The sequence below is a fragment of the Piliocolobus tephrosceles genome, chromosome 11, assembly GCF_002776525.5.
Source record: "Piliocolobus tephrosceles isolate RC106 chromosome 11, ASM277652v3, whole genome shotgun sequence".
In the NCBI taxonomy this organism is placed as follows: Eukaryota; Metazoa; Chordata; class Mammalia; order Primates; family Cercopithecidae; genus Piliocolobus; species Piliocolobus tephrosceles.
The window spans coordinates 81,724,001-81,749,836 of NC_045444.1; the positions used below are offsets into that span (position 1 = coordinate 81,724,001).

At 38.4% G+C, this 25,836-nt stretch overlaps 2 protein-coding genes and 1 non-coding gene across 7 annotated transcripts in view; 2 read left to right on the forward strand and 1 right to left on the reverse strand.

Moving 5' to 3' along the window:
- The first annotated feature begins 2,865 nt into the window (after window positions 1-2,865).
- Window positions 2,866-25,836, forward strand: part of SLC39A10 (solute carrier family 39 member 10) — an 82,168-nt gene continuing 59,197 nt past the window's right edge. Inside the window, exon 1 of one of the 5 annotated variants that reach the window (XM_023217937.3) lies at window positions 2,866-3,131. Coding sequence is in view for 2 of the 5 variants with exons in the window: in XM_023217911.2 (XP_023073679.1) it covers window positions 22,668-22,698 (31 nt within the window). In the remaining 3 variants the exon portion in view is untranslated. Of the gene's footprint in view, window positions 3,132-3,253; window positions 3,403-4,416; window positions 4,546-21,317; window positions 21,426-22,487; window positions 22,699-25,836 lie in introns of those variants that run through there. The other 4 variants (XM_023217929.3, XM_023217919.2, XM_023217946.2 and 1 more) reach the window with 4 other exon arrangements.
- Window positions 3,379-7,087, forward strand: LOC111545570. Its single transcript, XM_023216562.1, has one exon. The coding sequence runs from the start codon at window positions 3,379-3,381 to the stop codon at window positions 3,931-3,933; it is 555 nt and encodes a 184-aa protein (XP_023072330.1). The 3' UTR covers window positions 3,934-7,087.
- LOC111549319 lies at window positions 17,071-17,173 on the reverse strand. Its single transcript, XR_002733692.1, has one exon. It is a non-coding gene; the product is annotated as a U6 spliceosomal RNA (small nuclear RNA).

Consider the following 25,836-nt stretch of genomic DNA (forward strand, 5'->3'; position numbering starts at 1 on the left):
AAGTGCTGGGATTACAGGCGTGAGCCACCACACCCAGCCTGTGCCTGAATTTTAAAGTGAGGAGAATATAATGAGGCATGTTCAACCATCCATTCCCATCATGCCCGGTACTAGTGTTTCAGGCTGACTTTGGAATGCCTTTGGCAAAGAAGAGGTGACCATTCAGTTAGTTGGGAGGCTTAAAATTTTATTTTTGGTTCACAGCCTCTCTAGGCATAGCTTTGTCTAAAGTAAACTTTTCGGCCATGTAAAAGTAATAGTTTAAACTGGAGATGAATTTAAGAAGGGGTCTTTATCATTGGTTATTACTAATCTTGAATCACAGAAAGAACAAGTGAGTTTGAAAGGCCTGATTTCTTAGAATTAGTCATGTTCTTCATAGATTTCATTAAAGACTCTTAACTTTGTTCGTATGATGACTATTTTCTCCTCTGTAAGAGGGAAACCCAGGTTTATGACATGGACTTTCTTTAGCCACTGCTAAAGATTGGGGTATGACGTATGTTTCTTATTTCCTCTTTTGTATTAATAGTTGGTTCTTTTCAAATCCTCTGAGGGGCAAAAAGACCCTTGGATTTATTATATCATGTCTCACAAAGGTAGACTGTCACATTTGAAATTTTACATATGTGAACTAATATTGTGGCTGAAGCAGTATGAATAAGCTAAACAATGAAAGGTAAACCATTTACACATAATTCAGTACCGCGCTTTCCCCCGAGTACTGAAAATAATTTATACTATAGTTCAGATGAGCCTCTTTATGAATCAAGTGAGGTGACTGGAAAAAGAAAATGTCTTACACTTTGAGAAAGTTTTATGATTCTAACATATTAGAAATTCTTTACCCTAACATATTACTTGTATATAAAACTGGTAAAAATAAAATGAAATTCATATAGTGATATTGTTGCTGTAGTGTCCATTATTTGACTCAGCAGGTGATTTTGGGTAAGCCTGCAAGTCATTTTCTGAGATTCCTTTTCTCAGTAGGAAAAGTAATATGCTAGTATGCAGATTAATCATTTATTCTATCTGATAATTTTGCTTGAAAATCTGCCCGAATCAGTGGGTATACACTTGAAGGTATATACATGTTTGGGTGAGTTTAAAAAGTGTTAGGAAACAGTGTCTATTTTCAAGTTGCTCACCACATAGTTTTCTATAGGGATGATATTTAAAATGTGTAACAATTAGTAAAGAATAGGCACCAACCAATTAAAACGGGAGTGACTAATGAGAGCTGGATCCTAAGGGCTCTATGTTAGCCAGGTATTAACCCACTAGTTCCTAAAATGTGGAGGTCTAGGGAATCTTGAGAGGAAGGACTGGCATAGGGGTGAGAAGCATGGGGGTATACCACTCAGAGTTGCAGCTGTGAACCAACTTGCACGGAAGTATTTCAGTATTTGATTAGTTGGTTCAGCCGTACTTGTGTGTACCAGCTGAACATTATCCTTGTATATCCATAACTAAAAAAGCAGTGTAGGTGCCCTAAAATATAAGGAATGCAAGTGATATATCTTATTGATATTTGAAAGAAAGGTTATGTATGCTTTAAGGGTGTCGATAATAATGTGCTCAATAAAATAATTATGAGTCAAAAAATATCAAGCTAATTTGGAAGCTTCTTATACTTTTCACACAAAGGATGTACTATCATGATTTTATGAACTTTAAGGACTTTAGTTCTAGGATGAACCTTAGAATATATTTAAAACAATCCCCTTAATCTATCAATGAATCTGAGGACCACAGCCATTATCTCACATTTAGTGGCAATGGTGAGACTTGAAACTAGGACTCAGGCTTAATCTCTTTCCTCCACACCTCAGCACTTCTCCCTTTGTAAGCAGAAGTGAGGTTCGTGCCCTGGCTTTCCAAACAAGGAAAAGGGCATATGAGTAGTTCAGTGTGCTGAACTACGCATGGCAATCAGTAGGCATTTATTAAGCACGATTTTCGTTGTTTTGATGTTTTTTGTAGAGATACAAAACAAAAAATAACCTTCTTTCATGAAGGTATAATATGCAGGTTAGCGGGACTACCTAGCCGTCCATACTGAATGGGTTTGGAAATCACAACTCTTTTCTCTACCTGCTCTGTGATATCAGGCAAGTTAAAGATTTGTGTGCCTCAGTTTCCCACCTCACCGTATTATGGGGATTAAATTTATATATATGTAAAACACTTGGGGAGTACTTGACACATAGTGAAGCCTGCGATGACTGCTGTTCATGGTTTCATGTTCTCTACTAGATACTAGTAAGGCACCCCCATAACTCGCTCTATTAAGTAGATTCTGGTTGGATATAGAAACCCAGGCCCCCCAGGCGGAATGCAGATAAGCCTCAACATGTGGATTAAGAGCCAGGAAGCAGAGTAAAGAAGCAAAAGATGTCCACAGTCACCTTTTAAGAAAATGTGGGTTGGTGGTTGCTTAAGAGGGGAGGAGACAATTTAGACGAGAGGTATGGTGTGAGCAAAGGGCAAGAATGAGCACGGTGTAGGCACAAGTCCATGGAACTGCTTGGCCAGATCGGGATTTTTTTCTCATAGTGTTAAGAAATAATCAATCAATTGAGTCGTAGAGGGGTGAAGACTTTGGAAAGTTACCAAAAGCCTCGAGAATTTGTCTAAATGCGTGACATGTTCTCAGGACTCAACTTTTTCTTTCAGGCTTGGAAGACCCGCAGTAAGTGTGGTCTAGAATTAAATGGGTGGGAGGGGGAGCTAGGCAAAACACCTCACACTTAGCACTAAATAAAGTTCGCCGTTGCCCTAAGAGATTGAAAAGGTTTCTTTAACAAAGGGGGCGGGATTAACTTAACGTAGATGTTTAACTCGTATACAGATGAACATTCCAGATGCTCACTCTGAAGCTTTTTGGCTACAGCATTTGGGTTTAGAGCTTCCATTAGTCATCCGACTTGCCCAAGGCCTCAGCAACCGACATTCTAAAGCCCGGAGAAAAGGCGAATGATAAAGGGCGCTTCACGCATGCGTTAAGAAGCTGCCCCCCAACTCCCCCGCGGCGTTCTTTCTTGGAACAAAACTAGCGCGGAGCCACGGAACTCCGCAGTTTGCGTATACTTGAATTTCCTATTGCTCGGACGATCCATGCGGAATCCGTGAGTAGTGCGGCTCCTTTACGCAACTGGCGTTATCCGAAGTGAATAGCTAGGTGGCGCGTGTACGCCCATAGCGTAGCACGCATAGGCGGACGGGGTGCGGCTGCGCAGGGAGCTGAGTGGCCCTTGTACGCCGCTAGCGTAGCAGGGTGTCTGACTCACGGGTTTCTGCGACGCAGTTAGCGCAGCCGGCTTTGGTGAATACACGATTTGGTGCAGCCGGGGTTTGGTACCGAGCGGAGAGGAGATGCACACGGCACTCGAGTGTGAGGTAACTATAAAACCCCGATTTGTTTACATTCCCTCCCCCAGAACCGGCCCCGTGCGCGGCGGAGACTGCGAGTCCCGGGACGGCGTGGGGGTAGAAAGGGAGAACAGAACCGGGGAGTCGGGGCTGGGTCCCTTGGGGATGCGGGCGCTGGGGTTCCCGCAGCTGCTGCAGTCGGCGGCGGCGAGCCGAAGCAGAGCGCGTGGTGGGCAGCGTGTTGGGCGCCTCGGCTCCTCGTGTGCGGTCTGGGCTGCTGCGGGCCGTGGGATCGGGAGCCGGCGGCGTCCACTCCGCGTGCGGAGCCTCGCGCCCCCGTCACCCTCCTGTGGAGGTTGGCTGAGCCTCGCGGGCCGCGCCCGGGGTGGGGGAGTGACCGCTGGGCGGGCGGCGGCGGTTAGGGGGCTGCGCGCCGGCCGCGGATGGCGTCGCCGGCGCGGGCTGGCGAGGCTTTGGGGATCTGTAGGCAGGTCTTCGGGGGCTTGGCGACCAAGCGACCCGGTTTCTTCCTGTCCAGTCGTTCTCTCTGGTGTATAATGGGGCCAAGGGACCCCGGGATGGAGCCGCGGCGCCGCTGTTCCGGACCGAGGCTAACGGACGGCGGCGCCTCTGCTCCTACTAGTTTTCTCCCGGACCAACCGAAAAGCCGAGGCGGAGCGCGGGGTAGTGAAGATCTCGGCCTGTTGGGGGTCCCTGGAGCTGAGGGCAAGGGTGGGGCCGGGTCGGTGGGACAGGCCGGGTGGGCCGGAGGTGGCGCGGCCACTCGGCTTTGTTCCGGAAAGCCCTTAGGTGGAGAGCGATGTGGGGCGCGGCAGGGGGAGCGGGTAGAGGAACCTTCGCGTACTGCCTCTCCGGGTCTGGAAATCTGCTGAACTCCTTGCCTCTCTTGGGGTCCCCCGAACGCCCCAGCTAAGAAGGGCGGGGGGCCTTGCCAGGGCGCGAGCGACATGACGTTCAAGGTCTTCCTGTGGCTTCTGTAAAGAAATGTTCACGTGGGAGCTTGTCCACATGGGCTGTACTAAGGATCTGGCACGAGGAAGAAATATCACTGCAGAATCTGAAGCCCTCCGTTGGAAGGGTCGTTCTCTCGAGTACCTATTCTAAATGACAGTGACACAAAACACATGTTAGAAAAAAGCAAAAAGGATGGTAGGTTATACTGGTTTTTTTAAAAAAAACTTTTATTTATACTTTTTGCTATTAAGTCCTCTAATTTTACATTGGAACTGAGTCATTCTTGGAGCAAAACTAGAATGTAATAGATTTACATTTCCTTTGTGTTTTCTTTTTCGATATGTATCTAAATTGTACATAATTAAGAACAAGCAAGTAATGGAAAAGCTGGAGATGTAGAATTTAGTTCCTTCTAACTTAGTATGCAATTGAAAGCCTCAACTCGAGACTCCTGTGTATTGTTTTATATTAGGACTCTATTGTACAAATATTTGAGAACCTTAATATGAGTCAGTTACTTTTTCTAGATCTTGGGGATCCATGCCAGACAACGCACGTTCTACAGGCACTGGTTACTCCAGTGGCTCCTTACTGGAAACAGATACATAATATCAGTGATAAGTGCTGTGAAGAAAATAAAACAATGATGTGCTGGTAGGGATTTTTAACTTTTGTGTGATGAACCACAGAATGATGGTTTTAAATGTATGAAATACATAGAATTGCAACAGAAACCAGTTGTAATGAAATGAGGATATTAAATATGACATCTATAAGTAAAGCATTAGCGAGGACTGTAAATGATCTTTAAAGAGTTTAGCTTAAATTTAATCTAAAATTCCTATCAGGTATTTCACATCGCTGTAATTTTTGCCTGCATTCGTAACTGAAGAGATAAGTAAATTTTTTTTTTTATCTTTTATAAAAAAAAAAAAAATTTTTTTTTTTTTTCCTGACATTCACAAACATTCTGCGTTCTGTACATAGACCCCTGGATAAGAACCCCTGTACAAGAATGACTTTGGTGCTACTTTAAAAGGAGTGGTTAGGGAAGACCTCATAGGAAATGACATCAATAATATATTGCATGATAACCTATACTAGTTCTTACTGTTACCAATTTAAATTCTAACCGCTTAAAAGCTAACACGTTCCTTCCCTTTTTTTGAGCACCTGATTTGAAGTACTTTGAGTAGGCCTCAAGTGTAGTATGCAAGTACTAATCTAGGGGTTGTGCCTTTTTTCAAAAGTGGTTTTTGGAGAAGATAGGATGTAGTATTATAGCAAGGATAATTCAGCATCTGGGATGATCATTTGTTTCTGATTAGAGAAATTTACCTTGTTAATATTCTGTTCACCCAACCCTTGTACCCTCAGTGCTGACCAACACTGGAAAAAATTTAGGCTTTGGAATTAAATTTTAAAGGTTCAAAACCTTCATCTATTAATTAGTTGGCTTACCTTGAGGAAGTTGCTAATCTTAATTTTCTATTTGAACTTCAAGTACAAAAACCCTACTCACAGACTTAACTGTGACCATTAAATGAGATAATCAAAAGGCTGAAGATGATAGTGAATTGATTTTACCTTTTTTCTACATCCAGACGTTTCAGTTCTTTCATTAGTGGTTGAAGCACTGTGTTCTTTTTCTTCCTCCACCTGCTTCTTGATTACCTCCAGAATGAGCTTTGATGGTCTCTATTGGGCCTTTGTTGGGGAGGGGGGGAGCGGTCGATACAGTTATCCTGTTGTTTTTGCTCTGTTGCTTATATATAATACTCATGGATTTATTTCTGCTTCTCTTCCATTTTCTAATTTATAATAACCTGTGCATCTTGTTTTCCCTGCCAAATTAAATTTCTTGAGGGAGTACATACTGCACAGTTTTTTTGTCACATACTGCTTATGACACATGAATATGCAGAGCTTGTCATGCTCTTTAAGTTTAAAATGCTAATTGAGTGAATCAAAACTTAAATTCACCATTATGGTTAGGCTAAAAATGTCAGCTTGTATTTATATAGTGCTTACCGCAGTATTGGAAATATCATGAGTTTTGTATCAGAAGGACGTTATTACTAGTGCATTTTAAAGTGATACTCACCAGTCATAGTTGCAAAAGTAAGTACACAATGGAAAATGGAAGAGAAATGTAGGCAATCAAAACAAAACTAGTTTTTTCCTTTATAACAGAAGTTTTATTAATTTATCTTTCATGTAAGTGTAGTTCTCATTAAAAATACCCTAAAGCTTAAAGTTTGCAAGGCTGCCCAGCCTAACCCACAACAGTTTGATGCTGCCCCCTAGCGTTTGATTCCCTTCACCTTTTCCTAAAATAAGATAATGTTTAAATTACAATTAGATTTACTTAGTGCTATAAATTTGGTCTATTTTAAAGTTTCCTCCGTCTAGTTAGTGTTGCTAATAAGATGGACATAAGTGTTTTTTAACTGCTTAATTCTGATTGCTTTTAGCCCCCAGTTTTCCAAATGGGGGTGAATTTTGGGTAGAGATAGAACAATCAGGAAGTTACCTTGCTCCAAAAAAGAAATTTATTTATGGGATTGTTTTCAAAGCAGGAAGTTAGCCATGTAAATAACAGCAATTTTATTTATTTAATCTGGGCTTCTCCTTATTTTGCATGATATAAAAATCTACTTTCTAGATTAATTTAGTTCCGTATAACTTTGTATTGCTTTGACTGTACTAATAATAAAGTTTGAAAGTGTTAAATTTACATTGTGAACTTTTTTTAAAATTTGAATTTATTTCGTACTCTGACTTTTATAGAATAATTCTTAAAAACTAGTTTCAAGGACCTCTTAATAGCCACAAGATTTCCTTTTTTATATCATTAATATTTTATATGAATGCTGTAATGAAATCCAAGTATTCAGTTTACACGCAGATGTATACCACAATATACCACTACACAAAGGCAATGAACACATGACATTCTACAAAATCTACAGAAAGGATTTTCTATAGTCAGTGCAAACTCTAAGGTTTTAGGTTTTATTCAGATCATTGCAATATCAGTATATCAAACTTTTTATTATCCTCTTTAAGTTCTATGGGTAGGCCACAGGATAACTTTTAGCTTTTTCTAAAATACCCAAACATATTCTCAATAAAAAATTATTGGAATGCTTAAAAGTATATTTAGTAGGTATGAAGAAATACAGAACCAAAATTACATTTTTAAATAATAGCATGTATTTATTTAAATAGAGACAAGGGTCTTGCCATGTTGTCCAGGCTGGTCACAAATTCTTGGGCTCAGGCAGTCCTCCCATCTTGGCCTCCCAAAGTGCTGGGATTACAGGCAAGAGCCAGTGTGCCCAGCCAGTAATACTAAATTATTTCCAAATTGACTGCTTAGGAGACCACATACAATGTTCAGACGTGTTAAAACAGGACACAATTCATTGTATCACATCAGTAATTTTATGTCGAATACTATTTTTCTGTCAGAACATAAGGGTATTTTTGGATTGCCAGATGCAAGGAATAGATATTTAATAGATTTTTACTGGTAGATTTTTTTTACATTAAAAGGTGTTAAAATAGGATGCTACTGGTGATACAGGTTTGCAGGCTTATACAAGTATAAGGACAAAATCTAAAATCTTGTTCAGGTAGTGTTTTCACAATCTAGAAGTAAATATTTTTTCATTACCTACTTTTATAATCATATTTTATAATTACTCATTTTTAGATACTGCTGAAAGGGAGATATCAGATAATATCCTTGTATTAATATTTCTAATCAATTTTACCCTTTTATATACTCTGCCTTGGGGGACTACCCATCCCATTAAGACTTTTAGGGATTAGAAAAGCAAAAATGTTGTAGGATGTATCCTTATTAATATCATTATGTACTTTCGTAGGATGGGAAGTATTGTTATGAGAACTGTGAACGGAGGTTAATTTTAATCCTCTATAATTAAGATTTCATCAGTGATCACTTTAGGTTTTAGATTTTCATTGAATAAAGGAAGAAGAAAAACCTCAGTCACTTTTAGTATAGTAAGAAGATCACAAAGATATGTATCCTACTGTGGTGTTGCTTTTTTTTTTGACTGTCTGTGTGTTCCCTAGGCTGGAGTGCAGTGGTGAGATCAGAGCTCACTGCAGCCCTGACCTCCTGGGCTTGGGTCATCCTCCTACTTCAGCCTTCCTAGTAGCTGGGAATACAGGAGCATGTGCCACCATACCTAGCTAATTTTTGTAGAGACAGAGTTTCACCATGTTGTCCAGGCTGGTCTCAAACTCTTGGACTCAAGTGAACTACCTGCCTTGGCCTCTTAAAGTGCTGGGATTACAGGCATGAGCTACCGTGCCCAGCCTATGCTACTGCTTTAATATCTATAAATAAAAACAAACAATTTCAGATATGTCTTGCCTTCCCACCTCTAGACTTTTTTCTAAATTCACTTTTATATATTTGAATTTTTGAGTTTTAAAATAGTGATTTCCCGTATAATTGTCTGCTGGATTCGTACTTTTTTTTTTTTTTTTTTTTACAAAAACGTGTAAATTAAATTCGGGTCAGCAAACTATGGGCCAAATAGCCCTGTTTCTGTAAATTGTTGGAACAAAACTTGCTTATTCATGTGTGTATTGTCTATAGATGCGTTTGTGGTAAAATAGTAGAAAAAATGTTCAGTCAAATGATCAATTCATAGGTAATGTGAATTCTCAGGTGTTCTTTACCTAAGTAGTATGGAAGCTTTTTGTCTCTTTCCCCTTTCCATTTTTCCTCTACAGAGGGAATTATGCTTTATTACGCTTGAAGTCGGAAAAGGAATGTGAAGCCCTTGGCCTTCAACTGTGGGTTACCACATAACTGTCACACTGTTTGTACTGCTTATGTAGCTCTCTCACAGTTTACCTTTTCTAATTGAAAAGCTGATTGTGCCGGGCGCGGTGGCTCAAGCCTGTAATCCCAGCACTTTGGGAGGCCGAGACGGGCGGATCACGAGGTCAGGAGATCGAGACCATCCTGGCTAACACGGTGAAACCCCGTCTCTACTAAAAATACAAAAAAAAAACTAGCCGGGCGAGGTGGCGGGCGCCTGTAGTCCCAGCTACTCCGGAGGCTGAGGCAGGAGAATGGCGTAAACCCGGGAGGCGGAGCTTGCAGTGAGCTGAGATCTGGCCACTGCACTCCAGCTCGGGCGACAGAGCAAGACTCCGTCTCAAAAAAAAAAAAAAAAAAAGAAAAGCTGATTGTGTCTTCCTTGTAACTCTCTGAGCAGGAAATGGATATATTTTTATGCTGCCTATGTCTCATGTCATCTTTCCCTTCCCCTTTCCGTCCTCTCTTCTCCCCTCATAAAGCAGTTCAAAACTGCATGCATGCTTAACAGGCTTGTGAACAAATATTTTGGTATATTAACTCAGTGCACTTCTACTGAAGATGACTCCTTACATTATTTTGCTTCACAAAATATATGTGAAGACATACATTTTCACTGTGTTACAGAGGAACATAGCTTCTTGATGAAAGGGGCTAGGGAAAGATTGATTTATATACTTTATTAATATAAATGAAGTAATACATGATATGTTATTACATTATAAAATGAGATTAGTAAAATAATATAAGAAAATTAACATGTAATAATGAGATCGTATAACATACAGCATGTATTCTATGTGTATATACATTAGAAGCCTGTGAGATCATGTTTTCTAGTCCCATGGACCTTTTTTAGAAAAGCGTATCACCTGACTTCATAATTTTTTAATGTTTGGAATATACTGTTTTTAAGATTTTGGTTTTATGGTGTTTCAAGAATATAGAAGTTATGAAACAGAAGAGAAATAAGAAGTAAATTGTATATTAAAACAAAAAAGATTTGGGTTTAAAATGAGAATAGTCTAGTTTTTTTCTTTTTTCTTTTTCCAACTTTTATTTTAGATTCAGAGGGTACATGTACAGGTTTGTTACCCGGGTATACTGTGAGCTGCTGAAGTTTGGAGCATGAATGATCCTGTCACCCAGGTACTGAGCATAGTGCCCAACAATTAGTTTTTCAGCCCTTTCCCTCTTCTTTCCATTCCATTTTTTTCCTAATAAAGTGAATAATTGAATGTATATAACATCCTATGAAAGTAGTACAGTGTATATATAAAATTTATTTTTGAGCAACTAATTATGCCAGTTAAAAATTGAAAATCAGAAAGGTATGCTAAAGTTAAATCACTGAAATATATTTAAAAAAATGTTCTTTAAATTTCCTGTAAATATAATTTCATGGAATATATAATTTCTGAAACAAATTCTTAAATCTTTTTCTATGAAGATTTTTGCCTAAACACAAGTACTTAAAGTTTTTTAGTTAACTGATACGTGTGTGAAAGTGTTGGATGTCAGTGCAACTGACATTTTTCTTTTTCCTAAAAAAGAAATGGACGTTAGGGGTTTTAGTTCTTTAGGAGTTGTGTTATTTTTAATTATAGCTTTTCTTTTTTTCAAAAAAAGAAAATATACACTAAAATGTGGGGAGAAAAAACTTAAAATTTAGCAGCAGTCATAGAAGAAATTGCGAAAACCTTAATAAGTTTCATTGCATGTACATATAAACATCTATACGTGAAAGGGAAAGCATCATGATCAAAATAAAAAGGAACATGATAGAACTGAAGGGTTTTTGCAGAAAATGTGACTGAACCATGTTATGTAAAACTCATATATGTTGGAAAACATTGAGACATCAGGAATAGCTTTAAAAATATAAATTAAAAATAAGATAAGACCTTTTATTTATTTAAAAATTTATAGTAATGCGAATGAGAATGCTGTAATCATACTGCTGGTGGCAGTATAACCAAGCTTAATTTCTCTAGAAATCAATTTGGAATATGACAAAACCTGAAAAGTGTTAAAATTTTTATAGTTTTTCCCCGTATCTTGGAATTCATTCGAAAGATAATAGTACAAATAGGGATTAAAATGTTTGCATATTGTGTTTAAAACTGCAAATAGGCTGGGCGCAGTGGCTCACACCTGTAATCCCAGCACTTTGGGAAGCCAGAGTGAGAGGATTACTTAAGGCTAAGAGTTCGAGACCATCCTGGGCAACGTAGGGAAACTACCATCTCTACAAAAAATAGTAGTCGGGTGTGAGGTCAGGCACGGTGGCTCACACCTATAATCCCAGCACTTTGGGAGGCTGAAGGGGGTGGATCACCTGAGGTCAGGAGTTTGAGACTAGCCTGGCCAACATGGTGAAACCCCATCTCTATTAAAAAATATAAAAAATTAGCTGGGTGTGGTAGCAGGCGCCTGTAATCCCAGCTACTTGGGAGACTGAGGCAGGAGAATTGCTGGAACCTGGGAGATGGAGGTTGCAGCCAGCCGAGATCGCGCCATTATACTCCAGCCTGGGCGACAGAGTGAGACTCAGTCAAAAAAATAAAATTAGCCGAGTGTGGTGGTGTGTGCCTATAGTTCCAGCTGTGTGGGAGGCTGAAGTGGGAGGATGGCTTCAGCCCAGGAATTTGAGACTTTACTGAGCTATCATTGCACCGCTGCACTACAGCCTGGGCAACAAAGTGGAAACCTGCCTCAAAAAATAAATATTTAAAAAGAAAAGCCCACAGACAAATACTTGTGAAAATCTTAAAGCTAGAATTCATTTTCTTCTACATGTGACGTTATTTTATTGGTTTGTCAACTATAATTTGTAATTGCCAACTTTTAGATTTTTTTCAAAGTTATACATGAATATAGTTTAAAGAATCAAATAGTTGTGTGAAGTTTCTTGGGGGGAAAAAATCCGTCCCTTGTCTGCTCCTTTCATATTCTGCCTAGAGAGATAAGGAACACCTTAGTTCCTTTAGTTGATTATTTTGCTATTCATTACCGTGTCTCCAGATAACATGTTCATTACTTGCAGCTGATTTTCAGTTCCAACCATTATCTATTTAATGAAGAATGATTTTAGTGCTCTTTTCACTTCTCTGCATACCTACCTATTCCCTGTACTCCAGTTTCTCAGTACAATTTTCATTGTAATTTTGGTTTAGAACACTATTTGGTGTTACATTTTTATGCTATAAATGTTATTTTATACAATGTGCCATTGTAATAAACGACTACTTTCCTGCACAACTTTGTTTTTTCTGGCGATGATTAGCTTGATTTTTTTTGTCCTTTTATTTAATATGCATGTATCAAAAGACCCCAACTCTGTGTTTCTGAATGTAGCTGTGTAAGAAGGGAGAATGTGGCCGGGCGCGGTGGCTCAAGCCTGTAATTCCAGCACTTTGGGAGGCCGAGACGGGTGGATCACGAGGTCAGGAGATCGAGACCATCCTGGTCTACACGGTGAAACCCCGTCTCTGCTAAAAATACAAAAAACTAGCCGGGCGAGATGGCGGGCGCCTGTAGTCCCAGCTACTCGGGAGGCTGAGGCAGGAGAATGGCGTGAACCCGGGAGGCGGAGCTTGTAGTGAGCCGAGATCGCGCCACTGCACTCCAGCCTGGGCGACAGAGCGAGACTCCGTCTCAAAAAAAAAAAAGGGAGAATGTGGTCAAGACTGTATGTTCAATAATTTTATGTAGTTTAAAAAAATTAATTGGACAGAAAGCTCCCATGTTGGGGAATAAGTAGCCTCTGTGTTGTCAGAAACATAAAAAATGTCAATGTTATAAAAAGATTGACTTGGAGATTCTCTGATTATTTTTTCCCCCTGGCCTCATGGAAAAGAAGGATCATTTTAGCTGGCAGTTTTTACAATGGCAAGCTGGTATAAAATCAAGGATTTATCACAGTGACAAGACACTGAAAAAGGGAAGGGTGAGAATGCATGGAATAATAAAGATTTTAGGTAGTGCAGCAGTAGCTATTTTTAGAATAAAGACAACTGTCAGTGATGAGTGGAAAGAGAACCAAGCTGTTGCCAGGCTGGAGTACGGTGGTACCATCCTAGCTCACTGCAGCTTTGACCTCCTGGGCTCAAGTAATCCTCCTACCTGAGCCTGCCAGGTAGCTGGGACTACAGGCGTGGGCTACCACACGTGGCTAATTTTTAAAACATTTTCTGTAGAGATGGAGTATGGCCATGTTGCTCAGGCTGGTCTCAAATTCCTGGACTCAAGCCATATGCCTGCTTCGGTCTCCCAAAGTGCTGGAATTACAGGTGTGAGCCATTCACCTGGCTGGTTAGCACAGTAAGTCTGCTTCATAATGCATGTAACTAAAATCATAAACATTTTAGTAGCTTCAAAAGACATCCCAACGACTGCATTTACTAAAATTTACCATTTACAGAGGTAGCAATATTTACCATTTACAGAGGTAGCAATATTACAGATAGCTTTCTCCAATATGGTACTGGGTTCCCTGTAATGAAAGGTTGAAAAGCAGAAATGCAGGTAGTTGTTTTGATATTTGATGAGAAAATGTAGATTTGTACATGAATGTATAGAATACAGTAAAGGTAGATATGATGTATTGATTGATTTGATATCTTAAGGTATAAATGTTTTTATTCTCTCTTAAGTTAGTAAAACAGGAGAACTGAGATAATACCCAAGCTCAATTAGCATGCACTTAACTTTTTGTATGAATGAATCTCAGTGGAAAGACTGGGTTGCCTGAATTGTGCTTTTATTTATTTATTGGAAGAGTTGCAGTGGCATTCCAAACTGTGAATATGATTTCCAGTAGATTAGATAGCTCGTGAAGTAGGGGGATGAAAAAGCAAACCATGAAGCTGTAAGAGGATTTCGTGGTCCCTGCTGAGAACTCATTACTACAATACTTTTTATCCCTTGAAGAATTTTCTAATGTCAGTGAAACTGGTAAGGTGTGGTGAGTCTTTCCAACTTCTGCTCAGATCCTAGTGAATTGGGTGCGTCCTCTAATCTAGAGCAGGTCTTGGATGTGCTAATGATGCACGTGCTCTTGTAATCTTTTGTTAGCGTTCTTTCAAAAGAGTCACAACCGAGAGAATCCTCCCCCACCACCATACTTTTTGTAATTTAAGTGAAAGATACATAATACTGCATCTAATAATGGTAATACCTTAGGTTAATATATTTAGTTGCTTTACAAAGCAGTTTCATATACGTTCATTTATTTGGTGGGTGTTATTTCCCGTTTTGCAGAGAGAAAACAGTGGCACGACTGGAATGAACTAGAGACAGGTTTCTGATTCCTGGTTCTGTACTGTATACAAAATACTACATTTAATGGATATATGAGAAGTAGGGACAGAACTCAATTTATATTATTATTAGTAGCTTGCACTTAAATAACATTTAAATATTGCAAATAATGTAGGAAAATTAACAAATATTTTACTAAAAATATGTACATAATTTTATTCGATTTGTATAGTTACTACAAAATAGAACAGAAATTAACAGTCCCACTTTATAAGTAGTAATAAGATTTAAAGTGGTTAAGGGACTTGCTCAAGGACTCATAGCTAATACATGGCAGTCGGATCTCTAACATCTTTGACTCCTAGGCTGATCTATCTTCACTATGCACAGAGTCTCATTGCTTCTCTGTTACTCTGTGTGTGCCATTACTGAATCACAGAAGGAAACTAAATTGATACTTGACTACCTACGTTATGGTCAATATAAAGTTTGATAAAGCCGTTCAGTCATTTTATAAATATCAGCTGTGTTTATATGATTGCGGCTATAAGTAAAACTGATTTCAACCATTTAAAGTAGTCCTGTAATGAAACGTTTAAAAAATGAAGTCCTTTATGAAGTTAGGAAACTGTGTATACATTTATTGAATAGATTTTCACATTAAATTTACTTAAAGCATGTTATCCAGGATGAGGGTTTTAGTGATTAATCTTTTGGTTTCTACCTTATTTACCTTCAGACTAGCAATCTGGAACATTGAAAAAGCTTGCTTTAAAACCTTGCTAAGCAACTTATAGTATCTTTTTCCTGTCGTTATTAGCATATTGTGTGTGTTTGTGTGCATGTGCACATGTGTGCACACACGGGTATAAAAGAAAGAATTGTGATACAGATATTAACTTCTCATTCTTTCATTTGGTCTTCATTTTCCTTTGGTTGTTGGTTGGTTGTTTGTTTTCTGGTTGTTGGTTTTGGTTTTAGTGAAATGAATTAAGTAGATCACACACAGGTAGTAAGTACTAAATTGATCAGGCTGGGTACTGTCGCTCGCACCCAGCACTTTGGGTCACATCCAGCACTTTGGGAGGCTGAGGCAGGCGGATTACCTGAGGTCAGGAGTTCAGGTTGCCCTGTCTCTACTAAAAATACAAAAATTAGCCAGACAGGCACCTGTAATCCCAGCTACTCAGGAGGCTGAGGCAGGATAATCGCCTGAACCCAGGAGACAAAGGTTGCAGTGAGCGGAGATCGTGCCACTGCACTCCAGCCTGGGCAACAGCGACTCTCTCGAAAACAAACAAACAAAAATTACTAAGTTGATTGGCCTCTCCAGCAGTTGAAACTAGGATTATTTTAGTATTTATCTGCTATTTTTCTTACTATGTCAGACAGTCATTTTGTTAAGTAATCTAAATTTATTCACAATGTTTTGTTTTTTTTTCTGTTGAGTAAGTAGTATTAAGAGACAGTTTTTTTCCCTTAAAAAAGTCTTTGTAGTGTATTTTAGATGAGTGACTTTAATAAAGATCTCAAAGTATTCTGATTTTAAAATTTACAAATATGCTCCTGTAGTAGACTAAAGAGCCCCTGTCTTTCAAGTCAGAGAAATGCCACAGACTTGAAATAACAGCTTAAACACGTTAGATACCTTTTCTGGGTCTCAGATTCCTTATACATAACATTGTTTAGCGAAATATACCTGAGGATTTTTAAAATCTCAAACATTCTACATTTTTATTATGTTCATCTGTATGAAATAAAAGACAGTCTAAGACAAAATATCTGTAGGAGGATTTGTAATGTTAGCCATTTGTATATATTCCTACTGAATTTGTTATTTAGGTGTTTAATTTTATTAAAAACTTTTAAATTTGTAGCTTGGCATTTTACACATTGCAAAACTACAATGCAAAGCCTATAACTAAGGTTTTTGTAGGCTGGGCATGATGGCTTACACCTGTAATCCCAGCAGTTTGAGAGGCTGAAGTGGGAGGATCCCTTGAGCCCAGGAATTTGAGACCAGTATGGGCATCATAGTGAGATCTCATCTCTATATGAAAAATAAAAATAAATAAATGCCTTTAAAAGAGATTTTTGAGCTGGGCGCTGTGGCTCATACCTGTAATCCCAGCATTGTGGGAGACCGAGGTGGGTGGATAACAAGTTCAGTAGATCGAGACCATACTGGCCAACATGGTGAAATCCCATCTCTACTAAAAATACAAAAATTAGCTGGGCGTGGTGGCACATGCCCATAGTCCCAACTACTTGGGAGGCTGAGGCAGGAGAATCGCTTGAACCCTGGAGGTGGAGGTTGCAGTGAGCGGAGATCGCGCCACTGCCCTCCAGCCTGGTGACAGAGCAAGATTCTGTCTCAATAAATAAAATAAAGTGAAAAAGATTTTTGTAAGACTTTACAGGAGAAATTGCTATGGAGAATATCAACCCTAATTCCTTTTTTTTTTTTGAAAAAAATAGTATATATTTATTATGTACAACATGTATTTTGAGATATGTATACATTGTGGAATGTCTAAATTGAGCTAACATGCATTATCTCACATATCTTTTTTTTTTTTGTGGTGAGAACATTTAGCAGTATAGACCATTTCACAAATTTGCATGTTATCTTTGTGCAGGGCCTGTGCTTATCTCCTCTGTATTGTTTCAATCTTGGTATATATGCTGCTGAAGCAAACACCCTAATTCCTTTCATTTAAGGATCTAGTTAACCTTTCTCTTAAGTGTAACCATGTATTTTGTTAAGCAATATCTTTTTGTTACCAAAAATGCCATTTTTTTTCTGGTTAAAAAATTGATTTTCTATTACAGTATTTTTTAAAGTTTATGTAAAAGACTGGTGAAATTTGAATAAGGTTTGTAGTTAATAGTATTGATGTCAGTTTCTTAGTTTTGAACATGTACTGGTTATGTTAGATGTTATTGGGAAAAATTGGGGAAAGAGTACATGGAAACTCTGAACTACTTTTACAACTTCTTGTGAATCTTAAATTATTTCAAAATAAGAAGTTGAAAAAGCACTTTTTCCTTTGAGTATTACTAAGTATGGATGTGTTTCTAGAAATTACGTGTTACTGGTGTTACTGATTTTACTAACTGAAGGTTGGAATAAACTTCATGTGGGGAATAAAAATTAAGTTTTGGATGAAATATAACACAGCTACAGGGAAGTACCCAAATGTTAAGTGTAAAATTCAAGTAGTTTTCATGAAGTGAAGCGCTACCATGTACCCAGCACCCAGGTAAGGAAATAAGACATTAATAGGAACCCAGAATTCCTCTCATGATTCTGCCCAGTCACTCCCCACACTGAAGTATAGTCACTTCACTACACATTTAGTTCTGGCTTTAATCTTAAATACAAGAGAATATTAGTGAACCTCATTTTTTCTTTGCATCCAAAGCAAAATATTTGCATTCAAAATAATATAATAATTAGCACAATGATTAAGTTCCTAACTGTAAATTAGCCCCACTCTTAATGCAGAAATTATACAATGATAGAATACTTATGCTTTTAACTGTGGTTATGTATTGGAAATCAACAGCAAAAGATGAAAATAAATTTTTTGTGGCACGGCTGGTTAGGTACCGGAATCCCTTTTCCCATTTCTCGTCAGTAGGCTCATCTATTGATGTCTACAACACCTAGTAGAGCTCTTCAGTAGAGATAACTCAGCTGAACTGAAAAAATATTCTCAATTATAAAACTAACATATTCTTAATGCGTAAAACTTGGAGAACTCCAAAACACAAGAGACGTACGTAATAGAATATTTTGGCTTGGGCAAAGCTGTGTCCTATAAATGTCAGTTTTTAGGATTGAGTGGTATGTGGGCTTGTGCCATTTCCCTCATTCCTGTCTCCACCTCAGAGATCTTCTTTATGCTGTCGATGGAAAAGATTGTTAACATCTACTGGAATGCTTGGGAAATATAAGTTGGTGAGACCCTGGCCTCCTAGCCCATTGAGATCATGTGACTAACCCCTTGCCAGTGGAATGCGATGAGAAGTGATGCCTGCAACTTCTACTTCCCTTGCTGCTGAAGAAGAAACTTCTGAACGTGGACATTCTTTATCTTTCCCCGTTGGCTGGAATATCAACTGTGTAAGAATGTTATGTCTCTGAATGACTGGAGCAGAGCTGCACTCAGACCCGGAGTAGTCATCTTTTTTTTTTTTTTAAAAGATCCAAGTGATTTAATATGGAGTAGTCATCTTGAACTTTTTTTGAGAGAGACAAAAACTTGCCCATTTCTTAAACCACTACCTTTTGAGAGAGGTCTCTGGAATCAGTAGCTGCTTAGCCTGTGATAACAAAATGCATATTTCATCTAAATCATTTTTTTTTTCTTTTGAGACAGGGTCTTGCTCTGTCACCCAGGCTAGAGGGCACAGCGCGATCTTGGCTCACTACAGCCTGGCCCTCCTGAGTTCAATCAATCCTCCCACCTTAGCCTCTTAAGTAGCTGGGAGTACAGGCATGCATCACTACACCCAGCTAATTTTTTAGTTTTTTTGTAGAGATAAGATCTCAGTATGTTGCCTAGGCTGACCTCAAACTCCTGGGCTCGACAGTCCTCCTGCCTAGGCCTCCTAAAGTACTGGGATAATATGCATGATCCACCATGCCTGGGCTAAATGATTCTTAAGCATGCATCTGCTATAGTAGTTCTAAAGTTGCAAAGTTAGTGAATGATTTACTTTAATAATAATAAAAAAAAGCAGAGGTTTAATATTACCTCATGACGTTGCTTGTATCTTTGTATTCCTATAATATTCTCTTAAATGTAAATGATTTGAGTACTCAAGATTCTTAAAATCTTTTCCATAATAGAGTATGATGTATTTAAAAAATAGAGACAAATGACGTTTTAAAGCTTGTATAAATCATCTACAGCTTTTGTGTTTCATGGAGTCATTCATTTGATGTTGTCTGATCAGTATATATGAATGTCCTGTTTCCACCTCTGGTACCTGTTCATTTGACAGTGAGATAACATGCATTAAAGAAACCTCATAGTATTTGCGTACTGAAGTAACACTCACACCTTTAATTAGTATCTTCTAGTGGAAAATCAAAGTAACTGCAGGGAGTGTAACAGGAGCTAAACGAATATGTATCCTCCTTTGCTTAACAGTGATTGGCCTTAATCACCCATGTCTTTTCATCTTAGTGTACAAGTAAAAGTGATACACAATTTAAATGGTGACTTTATCCATAAGACTGTAAGATTTAAAAAATCCCAAACTTAATGCTGCTTTGGAATTGATTTATAGACTATTTTAAAAAATGCTTAACCTATATATGCCATATATGATAATTCAACTTAACCTATTCAGATAGATCATAACATTAGATTGACTAAAGTATTATTTATTTATTTATTTTGAGACAGCGTCTCTATCGCCCAGGTTGGAGTGCAGTGGCAAGATCAGGGCTCACTGCAGCCTTGACTGCCCAAGCTCAGATGATCCTCCCACCTTGGCTTCTCAAATAGCTGAGACTACAGTCACACACCACCATGCCCAACTAATTTTTTTGTGTTTTTTTGTAAAGACAGGGTTCTGCCATGTTGCTCAGGCTGGTCTTGAACTCTTGGGCTCAAGATCCGCCAATCTCTGCCTCCCAAAGTGATGGAATTGCAGGCGTGAGCTACAGTGCCCAGCCCAAAGTATCATTTTAGAGAAATGGAAGTGCTTGGTAATTTATTTGTATAAATAGGCACTCTCAAATTTTGTCTATCTTGCATCAAACTCACTAGAAAGGCTGGATAAGTCATTACTAATTTATTTGTGTAAATAGGCACTCTCAAATTTTGTATAGCTTGCATCAGACTCACTAGAAAGGCTGGATAAGTCATTGCTAATTTATTTGTGTAAATAGGCACTCTCAAATTTTGTCTAGTTTGCATCAGACTCACTAGAAAGGCTGGATATGTCATTGCTGGGTCCTATCCTTAATGTTTCTGTTACAGTAGGTTTGGGTGGGATGCAGGAATTTGCCTTTCAGATTTCTAGCAAGCTTATGCTGCTCTCACAACGACAGTTTGATTAACCACTGATACAAATTATGTAGTATCTTCAAATTTACTGAAAAGTACGTAGAAGAATAATCAAGAACCCGAATCCCATTATCTTGCTTTAACAAATATTAAATGTTTTATCATATTACTTTAGATCCCTTTCCCATTTTTAAAGAAATAGCACACTGCAAGCGTAGTTAAATCTGCGTACTTCCTCTATCAGCTGATTTCCCTCCTTCCCTTTCTGAAAAGATAATGACTCTCCAGAATGCAGTCATCCCATATTCTCTTGCTACATGAATATATACCCCCAAATAAGCAATTCTGCATGTTTTAAAATTGTCTGTAAATTATACAGCGTGTATCTTTGTGCAATTTTAAAAAGTATATTTCTGAGATTTTTGCATGTTAATACACAGTCCTTCATAGTCACATTTGTAACTGCAGTGTAATCTTTAATTACATAAATATACCATATTTATTTATTCTAATGATGAGCATTTAGGTTGTAGCAGGCAAAGTAGTGGTTACACAGTTGACCACTTTTCCTTATTTTATTTTATTTTTGAGACAGAGTTTTGTTCTTGTTGCCCAGGCTGGAGTGCAATGGCATGATCACGGCTCACTACAACCTCTGCCTCCTGAGTTCAAGCGATTCTCCTGCCTCACCCTCCTGAGTAGCTGAGATTACAGGCACCCGCTACCATGCCTGGCTAATTTTTGTGTTTTAGTAGAGATGAGGTTTCACCATGTTGGTCAGGCTGGTCTTGAACTCCTGACCTCAGGTGATCCACCTGCCTCAGCCTCCCAAAGTACTGGGATTACAGGCATGAACCACTGCACCTGGCCTGCTTTTCTTTATTTACCTCCTTTTCTCTTGAGGCCTCATTCCCGCATGTTCTGTGAGTATTGCCTCTCCCACATACAGTCATATGCATTGCTTAATGCTGGGTATGTTCTGAGATGCAACCTTAGGTGATTTTGTCGTTGTGTGAACATCATAGAGTATACTTAGACAAACCTAGATGGTGTAGCCTCCTTTACACCAACCTATAGAGTATAGCCTGTTGCTTCTAGGCTACAAACCTGTTGATATACTGAATACTGTAGGCAGTTGTGATACAATAGTAAGTATTTGTATGTTTAAACATAGAAAAGGCAGAGTCAAAATTCAGTATAAAAGATTTTAAAAATGGTACACCAGTGTTGGGCACTAATATGAATGGAGCTTGCAGGACTGGAAGCAGCTGTGAGTGAGTCAGTGAGTGGGCAGTGAGTGAATGGGAAGGCCTGGGACATTACTGTACACTACTGTAAACCAATGATTGGCTTTGGCATGGGCATGTGGTAGAGACCTGATTGATCAAAGATAGGTAAAGAGAAATCTGAGAGAGGCTTGAGGGAAATATTTTTCTCCCTGGATAAAAAGAGACGTGAAGTTAAACCTTCCATCCAAACAGGATTTCTGTGGGAAAAAAACAAAAAAGAAAAAAATTATGTTTTAAAAGAGATAAATCTTCCAGTTTTGAATATGATTATGCAGGGTTATCTTGAGACTCTGAGAAGGCAAATTTGAGAGTGCTTGGATTTTTGGTATTGTCCTAGAATCACCCATTTCTTTTGATTTCTTTTTATGTGAAAGTTTTCCTCTGTTTTAATCATTTGGTTCAGTATTCTGTCATTGCAATAGTTCACATTAGAAAAACATTTACAATATTGTAATAAGGATTTTTTTTTTTTGAGATGGAGTCTCGCTCTGTCACTCAGTCTGGAGTACAGTGGTGCCATCTCAGCTCACTGCAACCTCTGCCTCCCAGGTTCATGCCATGCTCTTGCCTCAGCCTCCTGAGTAACTTGTACTACAGGTGCCCGCCACCATGCCCGGCTAATTTTTTTTGTATCTTTAGTAGAGATGGGGTTTCACCGTGTTAGCCAGGATGGACTCGATCTCTTGACCTTATGATCCGCCTGCCTCGGCCTCCCAAAGTGCTGGGATTACAGGTGTGAGCCACCACGCCTGGCCCCAATAAGGATTCTTGAATGTGTCTTTGCATGCCTAAGCGCAAGGGCAATTAAAAGTGGAACTTGGGAGCTGTAGAGTGTGTTCATATTTGGCTGTAATAAATGTCAAGTAGCTTTCCAAAATGGCTGTACCAATATATACTTCCACCAGAGGTAAGGTAGTTTGTTTCTTTGTATTAGACCTTTACTTAACTTCTAGTATTGTGATATACTAATTTTTGCCTGTTACTGTCTTAGAGCCTTATCTAGATTTGAATTGCTTAGATTATTAGTCATCATGTTGCTGTTTTACCAACCTGTTTTATGTTCTTTTCATAGTTGTCTATGCAGTAGTGGAGTTTTTTATTACTATATGGGCTTTATATACTCTGGATACTGATGTTTTATATACATTGTTTATATATATGCATTGCAAATATCTCCTAGTATATGGCTTGCTGTAAGCTTTTTTGGTTTTTTTTTTTCTCCCCGGAGATGTCTTGCTGTGTCACCCAGTCTGGCAGGCCAGAGTGCAGTGGCACAATCTCGGCTTACTACAACCTCTACCTCCCGGGTTCAAGTAATTCTCCTGCCTCAACCTCCTGAGTAGCTGGGATTGTAGGCACTTGCCACCGCGCCTGGCCTATAAGCTTTTTTTGTAGTGTCTTTTATTATAGAGTAATTTTAAAATAATTTAATCAGAAATTTTCATCATGATATGTGCTTTGTGTCTTGCCTAAAAAATCTTTCCTTATCCCAAAACCATAAAGACATTCTCTTACATTTTCTTCTAGAACTTGTTGATAATTTTGCTTTTCACATATAGGTTTTTAATGTTCTTGGAATTGACTTGTGTGTATAGTGTGAGGAAGAAACATTTTCACAATCAATATTATTGATTCTCTTTGAGAACTCTGTTCCACTCCACTGGCCTATCTACCCCCTGTGCTAGTTCTATGTTTTTTTGTTAGTATAATTTTATAAAAAGATGTCTTTAATACCTTGCTAATCTTCTGAATTGTTTTGATTGTCTTTGGGTTTTTGCTTTTATGAGTTTTTGGATGTGCTTTGAAGTCTCACCAAAACCAAACAGCTATGAGGATTTTAATTGGCATTGAATTAAATTTGTATGTATACTTGGGAAGATTTTATATACCTTATGCAATGTATCCTACCTATCATGTAGATGATGTCTCTCTCCAGGTTTTGCAGTTTTTTACTGTCCTTCAGTAACATCTTAATAGATTTTTCCTTTTGATGGTTTTATGTCTTGTTCTACTTAATTGTAGAAACCATACAATTTTGTTTATAATTACATTTTTTGATTGGTTTTCAGTGAAGACAGTTTGATTTTTATAAAACTTTGTATTGAAATAGAATATGTTCAGAAAGTACACAGAGCATAAGTGCCGTGAACTGTCACAAAGTAAACATATTTACATAACTACTACTGATGTCAGGAAAGAGCATTACACTTTGCAATCCCCTCCACTCTGGTTTTCTCCCAATTATTACCCCCATGTTTCTTTCAAAAAGTAATCATGGCCAGGTGCGGTAGCTCACACCTCAGTCTTAGCATTTTGGGAATTTGAGTTGGGAGGAGTGCTTGAGGCTAGGAGTTTGAGATCAGCCTGGATAACAGAGCAAGACCCCTGAAAGAAGAAAATTAAAACCTAGCGTGTTGGTACACACAGCTACTTGGAAGGCTAAGGTGGGAAGATCACTTGTGCCTGGGAGTTTAAGGCTCCAGTGAGCTTTGATTGCGCCACTGCACTCCAGCCTGGGTATCAGAGTGACATCCTGTCTCAAAAAAAAAAAAAAAAAAAACCCACATAGTTTAGTTCTATTCCTTTTTACCTTTATATAAGAATTATATTGCTTTCTTTGGTGTTTATCACTTTTTTCCCAATATTTGTGAAATTCATCTATGCATGAAGCTGTAATTTCATTTTTATTCCTGTGTGATAGATTTTTCTGTTTCATTTATCATTTTATTGTTGATGAACATTTAGGCTTTTATCAGGTGTTTGTTGTGGTTGTTATTTGTTTTTTCTTTCTTTTTTTTGACCAGAGTCTGTCTGTGTTGCCCATGCTGGCGTGCAGTGGCATGATCACGGCTCACTGCAACCTCCGCCTCCTGGGTTCAAGCGATTTTCCTGTGTCAGCCTCCCGAGTAGCTAGGCTTACAGGCACATGCCACCATGCTTGGCTAATTTTTGTACTTTTAGTAAAAATAGGGTTTTACCATGTTTGCTAGGCCTGTCTTAAAGTCCTGACCTCAGGTAATCCGCCTGCCTTGGCCTCCCAAAGTGCTGGGATTACAGGTGTGAGCCACCACGCCCAGCCTTTTTTAAGTTTTGACTGTGGTAAATGATGATTATGTGAATATTCATGATGGTATTCATGTACATGGATTTCTGTTGGGCATATACCCCAGACTGAAATTGCTGTGCGAGTGCATAGGCTTATTTTCAGCTTCTGGCAGATCTTGCCGAACAGTTTTTCAGAAGATACAATCTATAATCCTACTGTCATTGTACACAAGTTCCGTTTAACTCTATATACTCTTGCCTACTTTTGATATTGGCAGTATTTTATATTTTAGTTCTTTTTGTGGGGTATATAGTGGTGTCTAATTGTGATTTTAATTTGGTTTCCTGAAGACTTCTGAGCTGAGCATCTTTTCATTTGGTTCTTAGCAGTTTGGCTGTTGTTATGAAGTGCTTGTTCAAGTTACCTACTCATTTTTTCATTGGGTCGTCTTATTGTAATTTTCATATTGATGTGTAGAAGTTCCTTATATTTTTTTTAATGTACATTGTGGTAGTCTTCTCCCAGTCTGCGGACTGCCTTTTTAGTTAGGTTTTTTTTTTTGGATGTCTCTTGATGAAACATAAATTCTTAATTTCATTGTAATGTATTATCAACTTTGTGTTCTGTCTCGAAGGTCTTAAAATTAGTCTTCCAAATCTTCAAGATCTGCACTTTCCAGTACAGTAGCCAGTAGCCACATGTGTCTGTTGAGCACTTGAAATACAGATAGACTGAATTAGGATGTGCTGTAAGTGTAAAATACATGACAGATTTCAAAGACATAGTATTAAAAAGAATGTAAAATATTTTAATGATTTTTATATTGATTAGATGTTGAAGTTATATTTTGGATATAATGGGTTAAATAGAATAGTATGAAATTAGTTTCATCTATTCTGGAAAACTTCAAAACTACGTAATTGGCTCTTATATTTCTAGATTCTTGAAGTATGCATGTCCAATAGAACTGTCTATAGTGATGGACATGTTCTGTGTGTG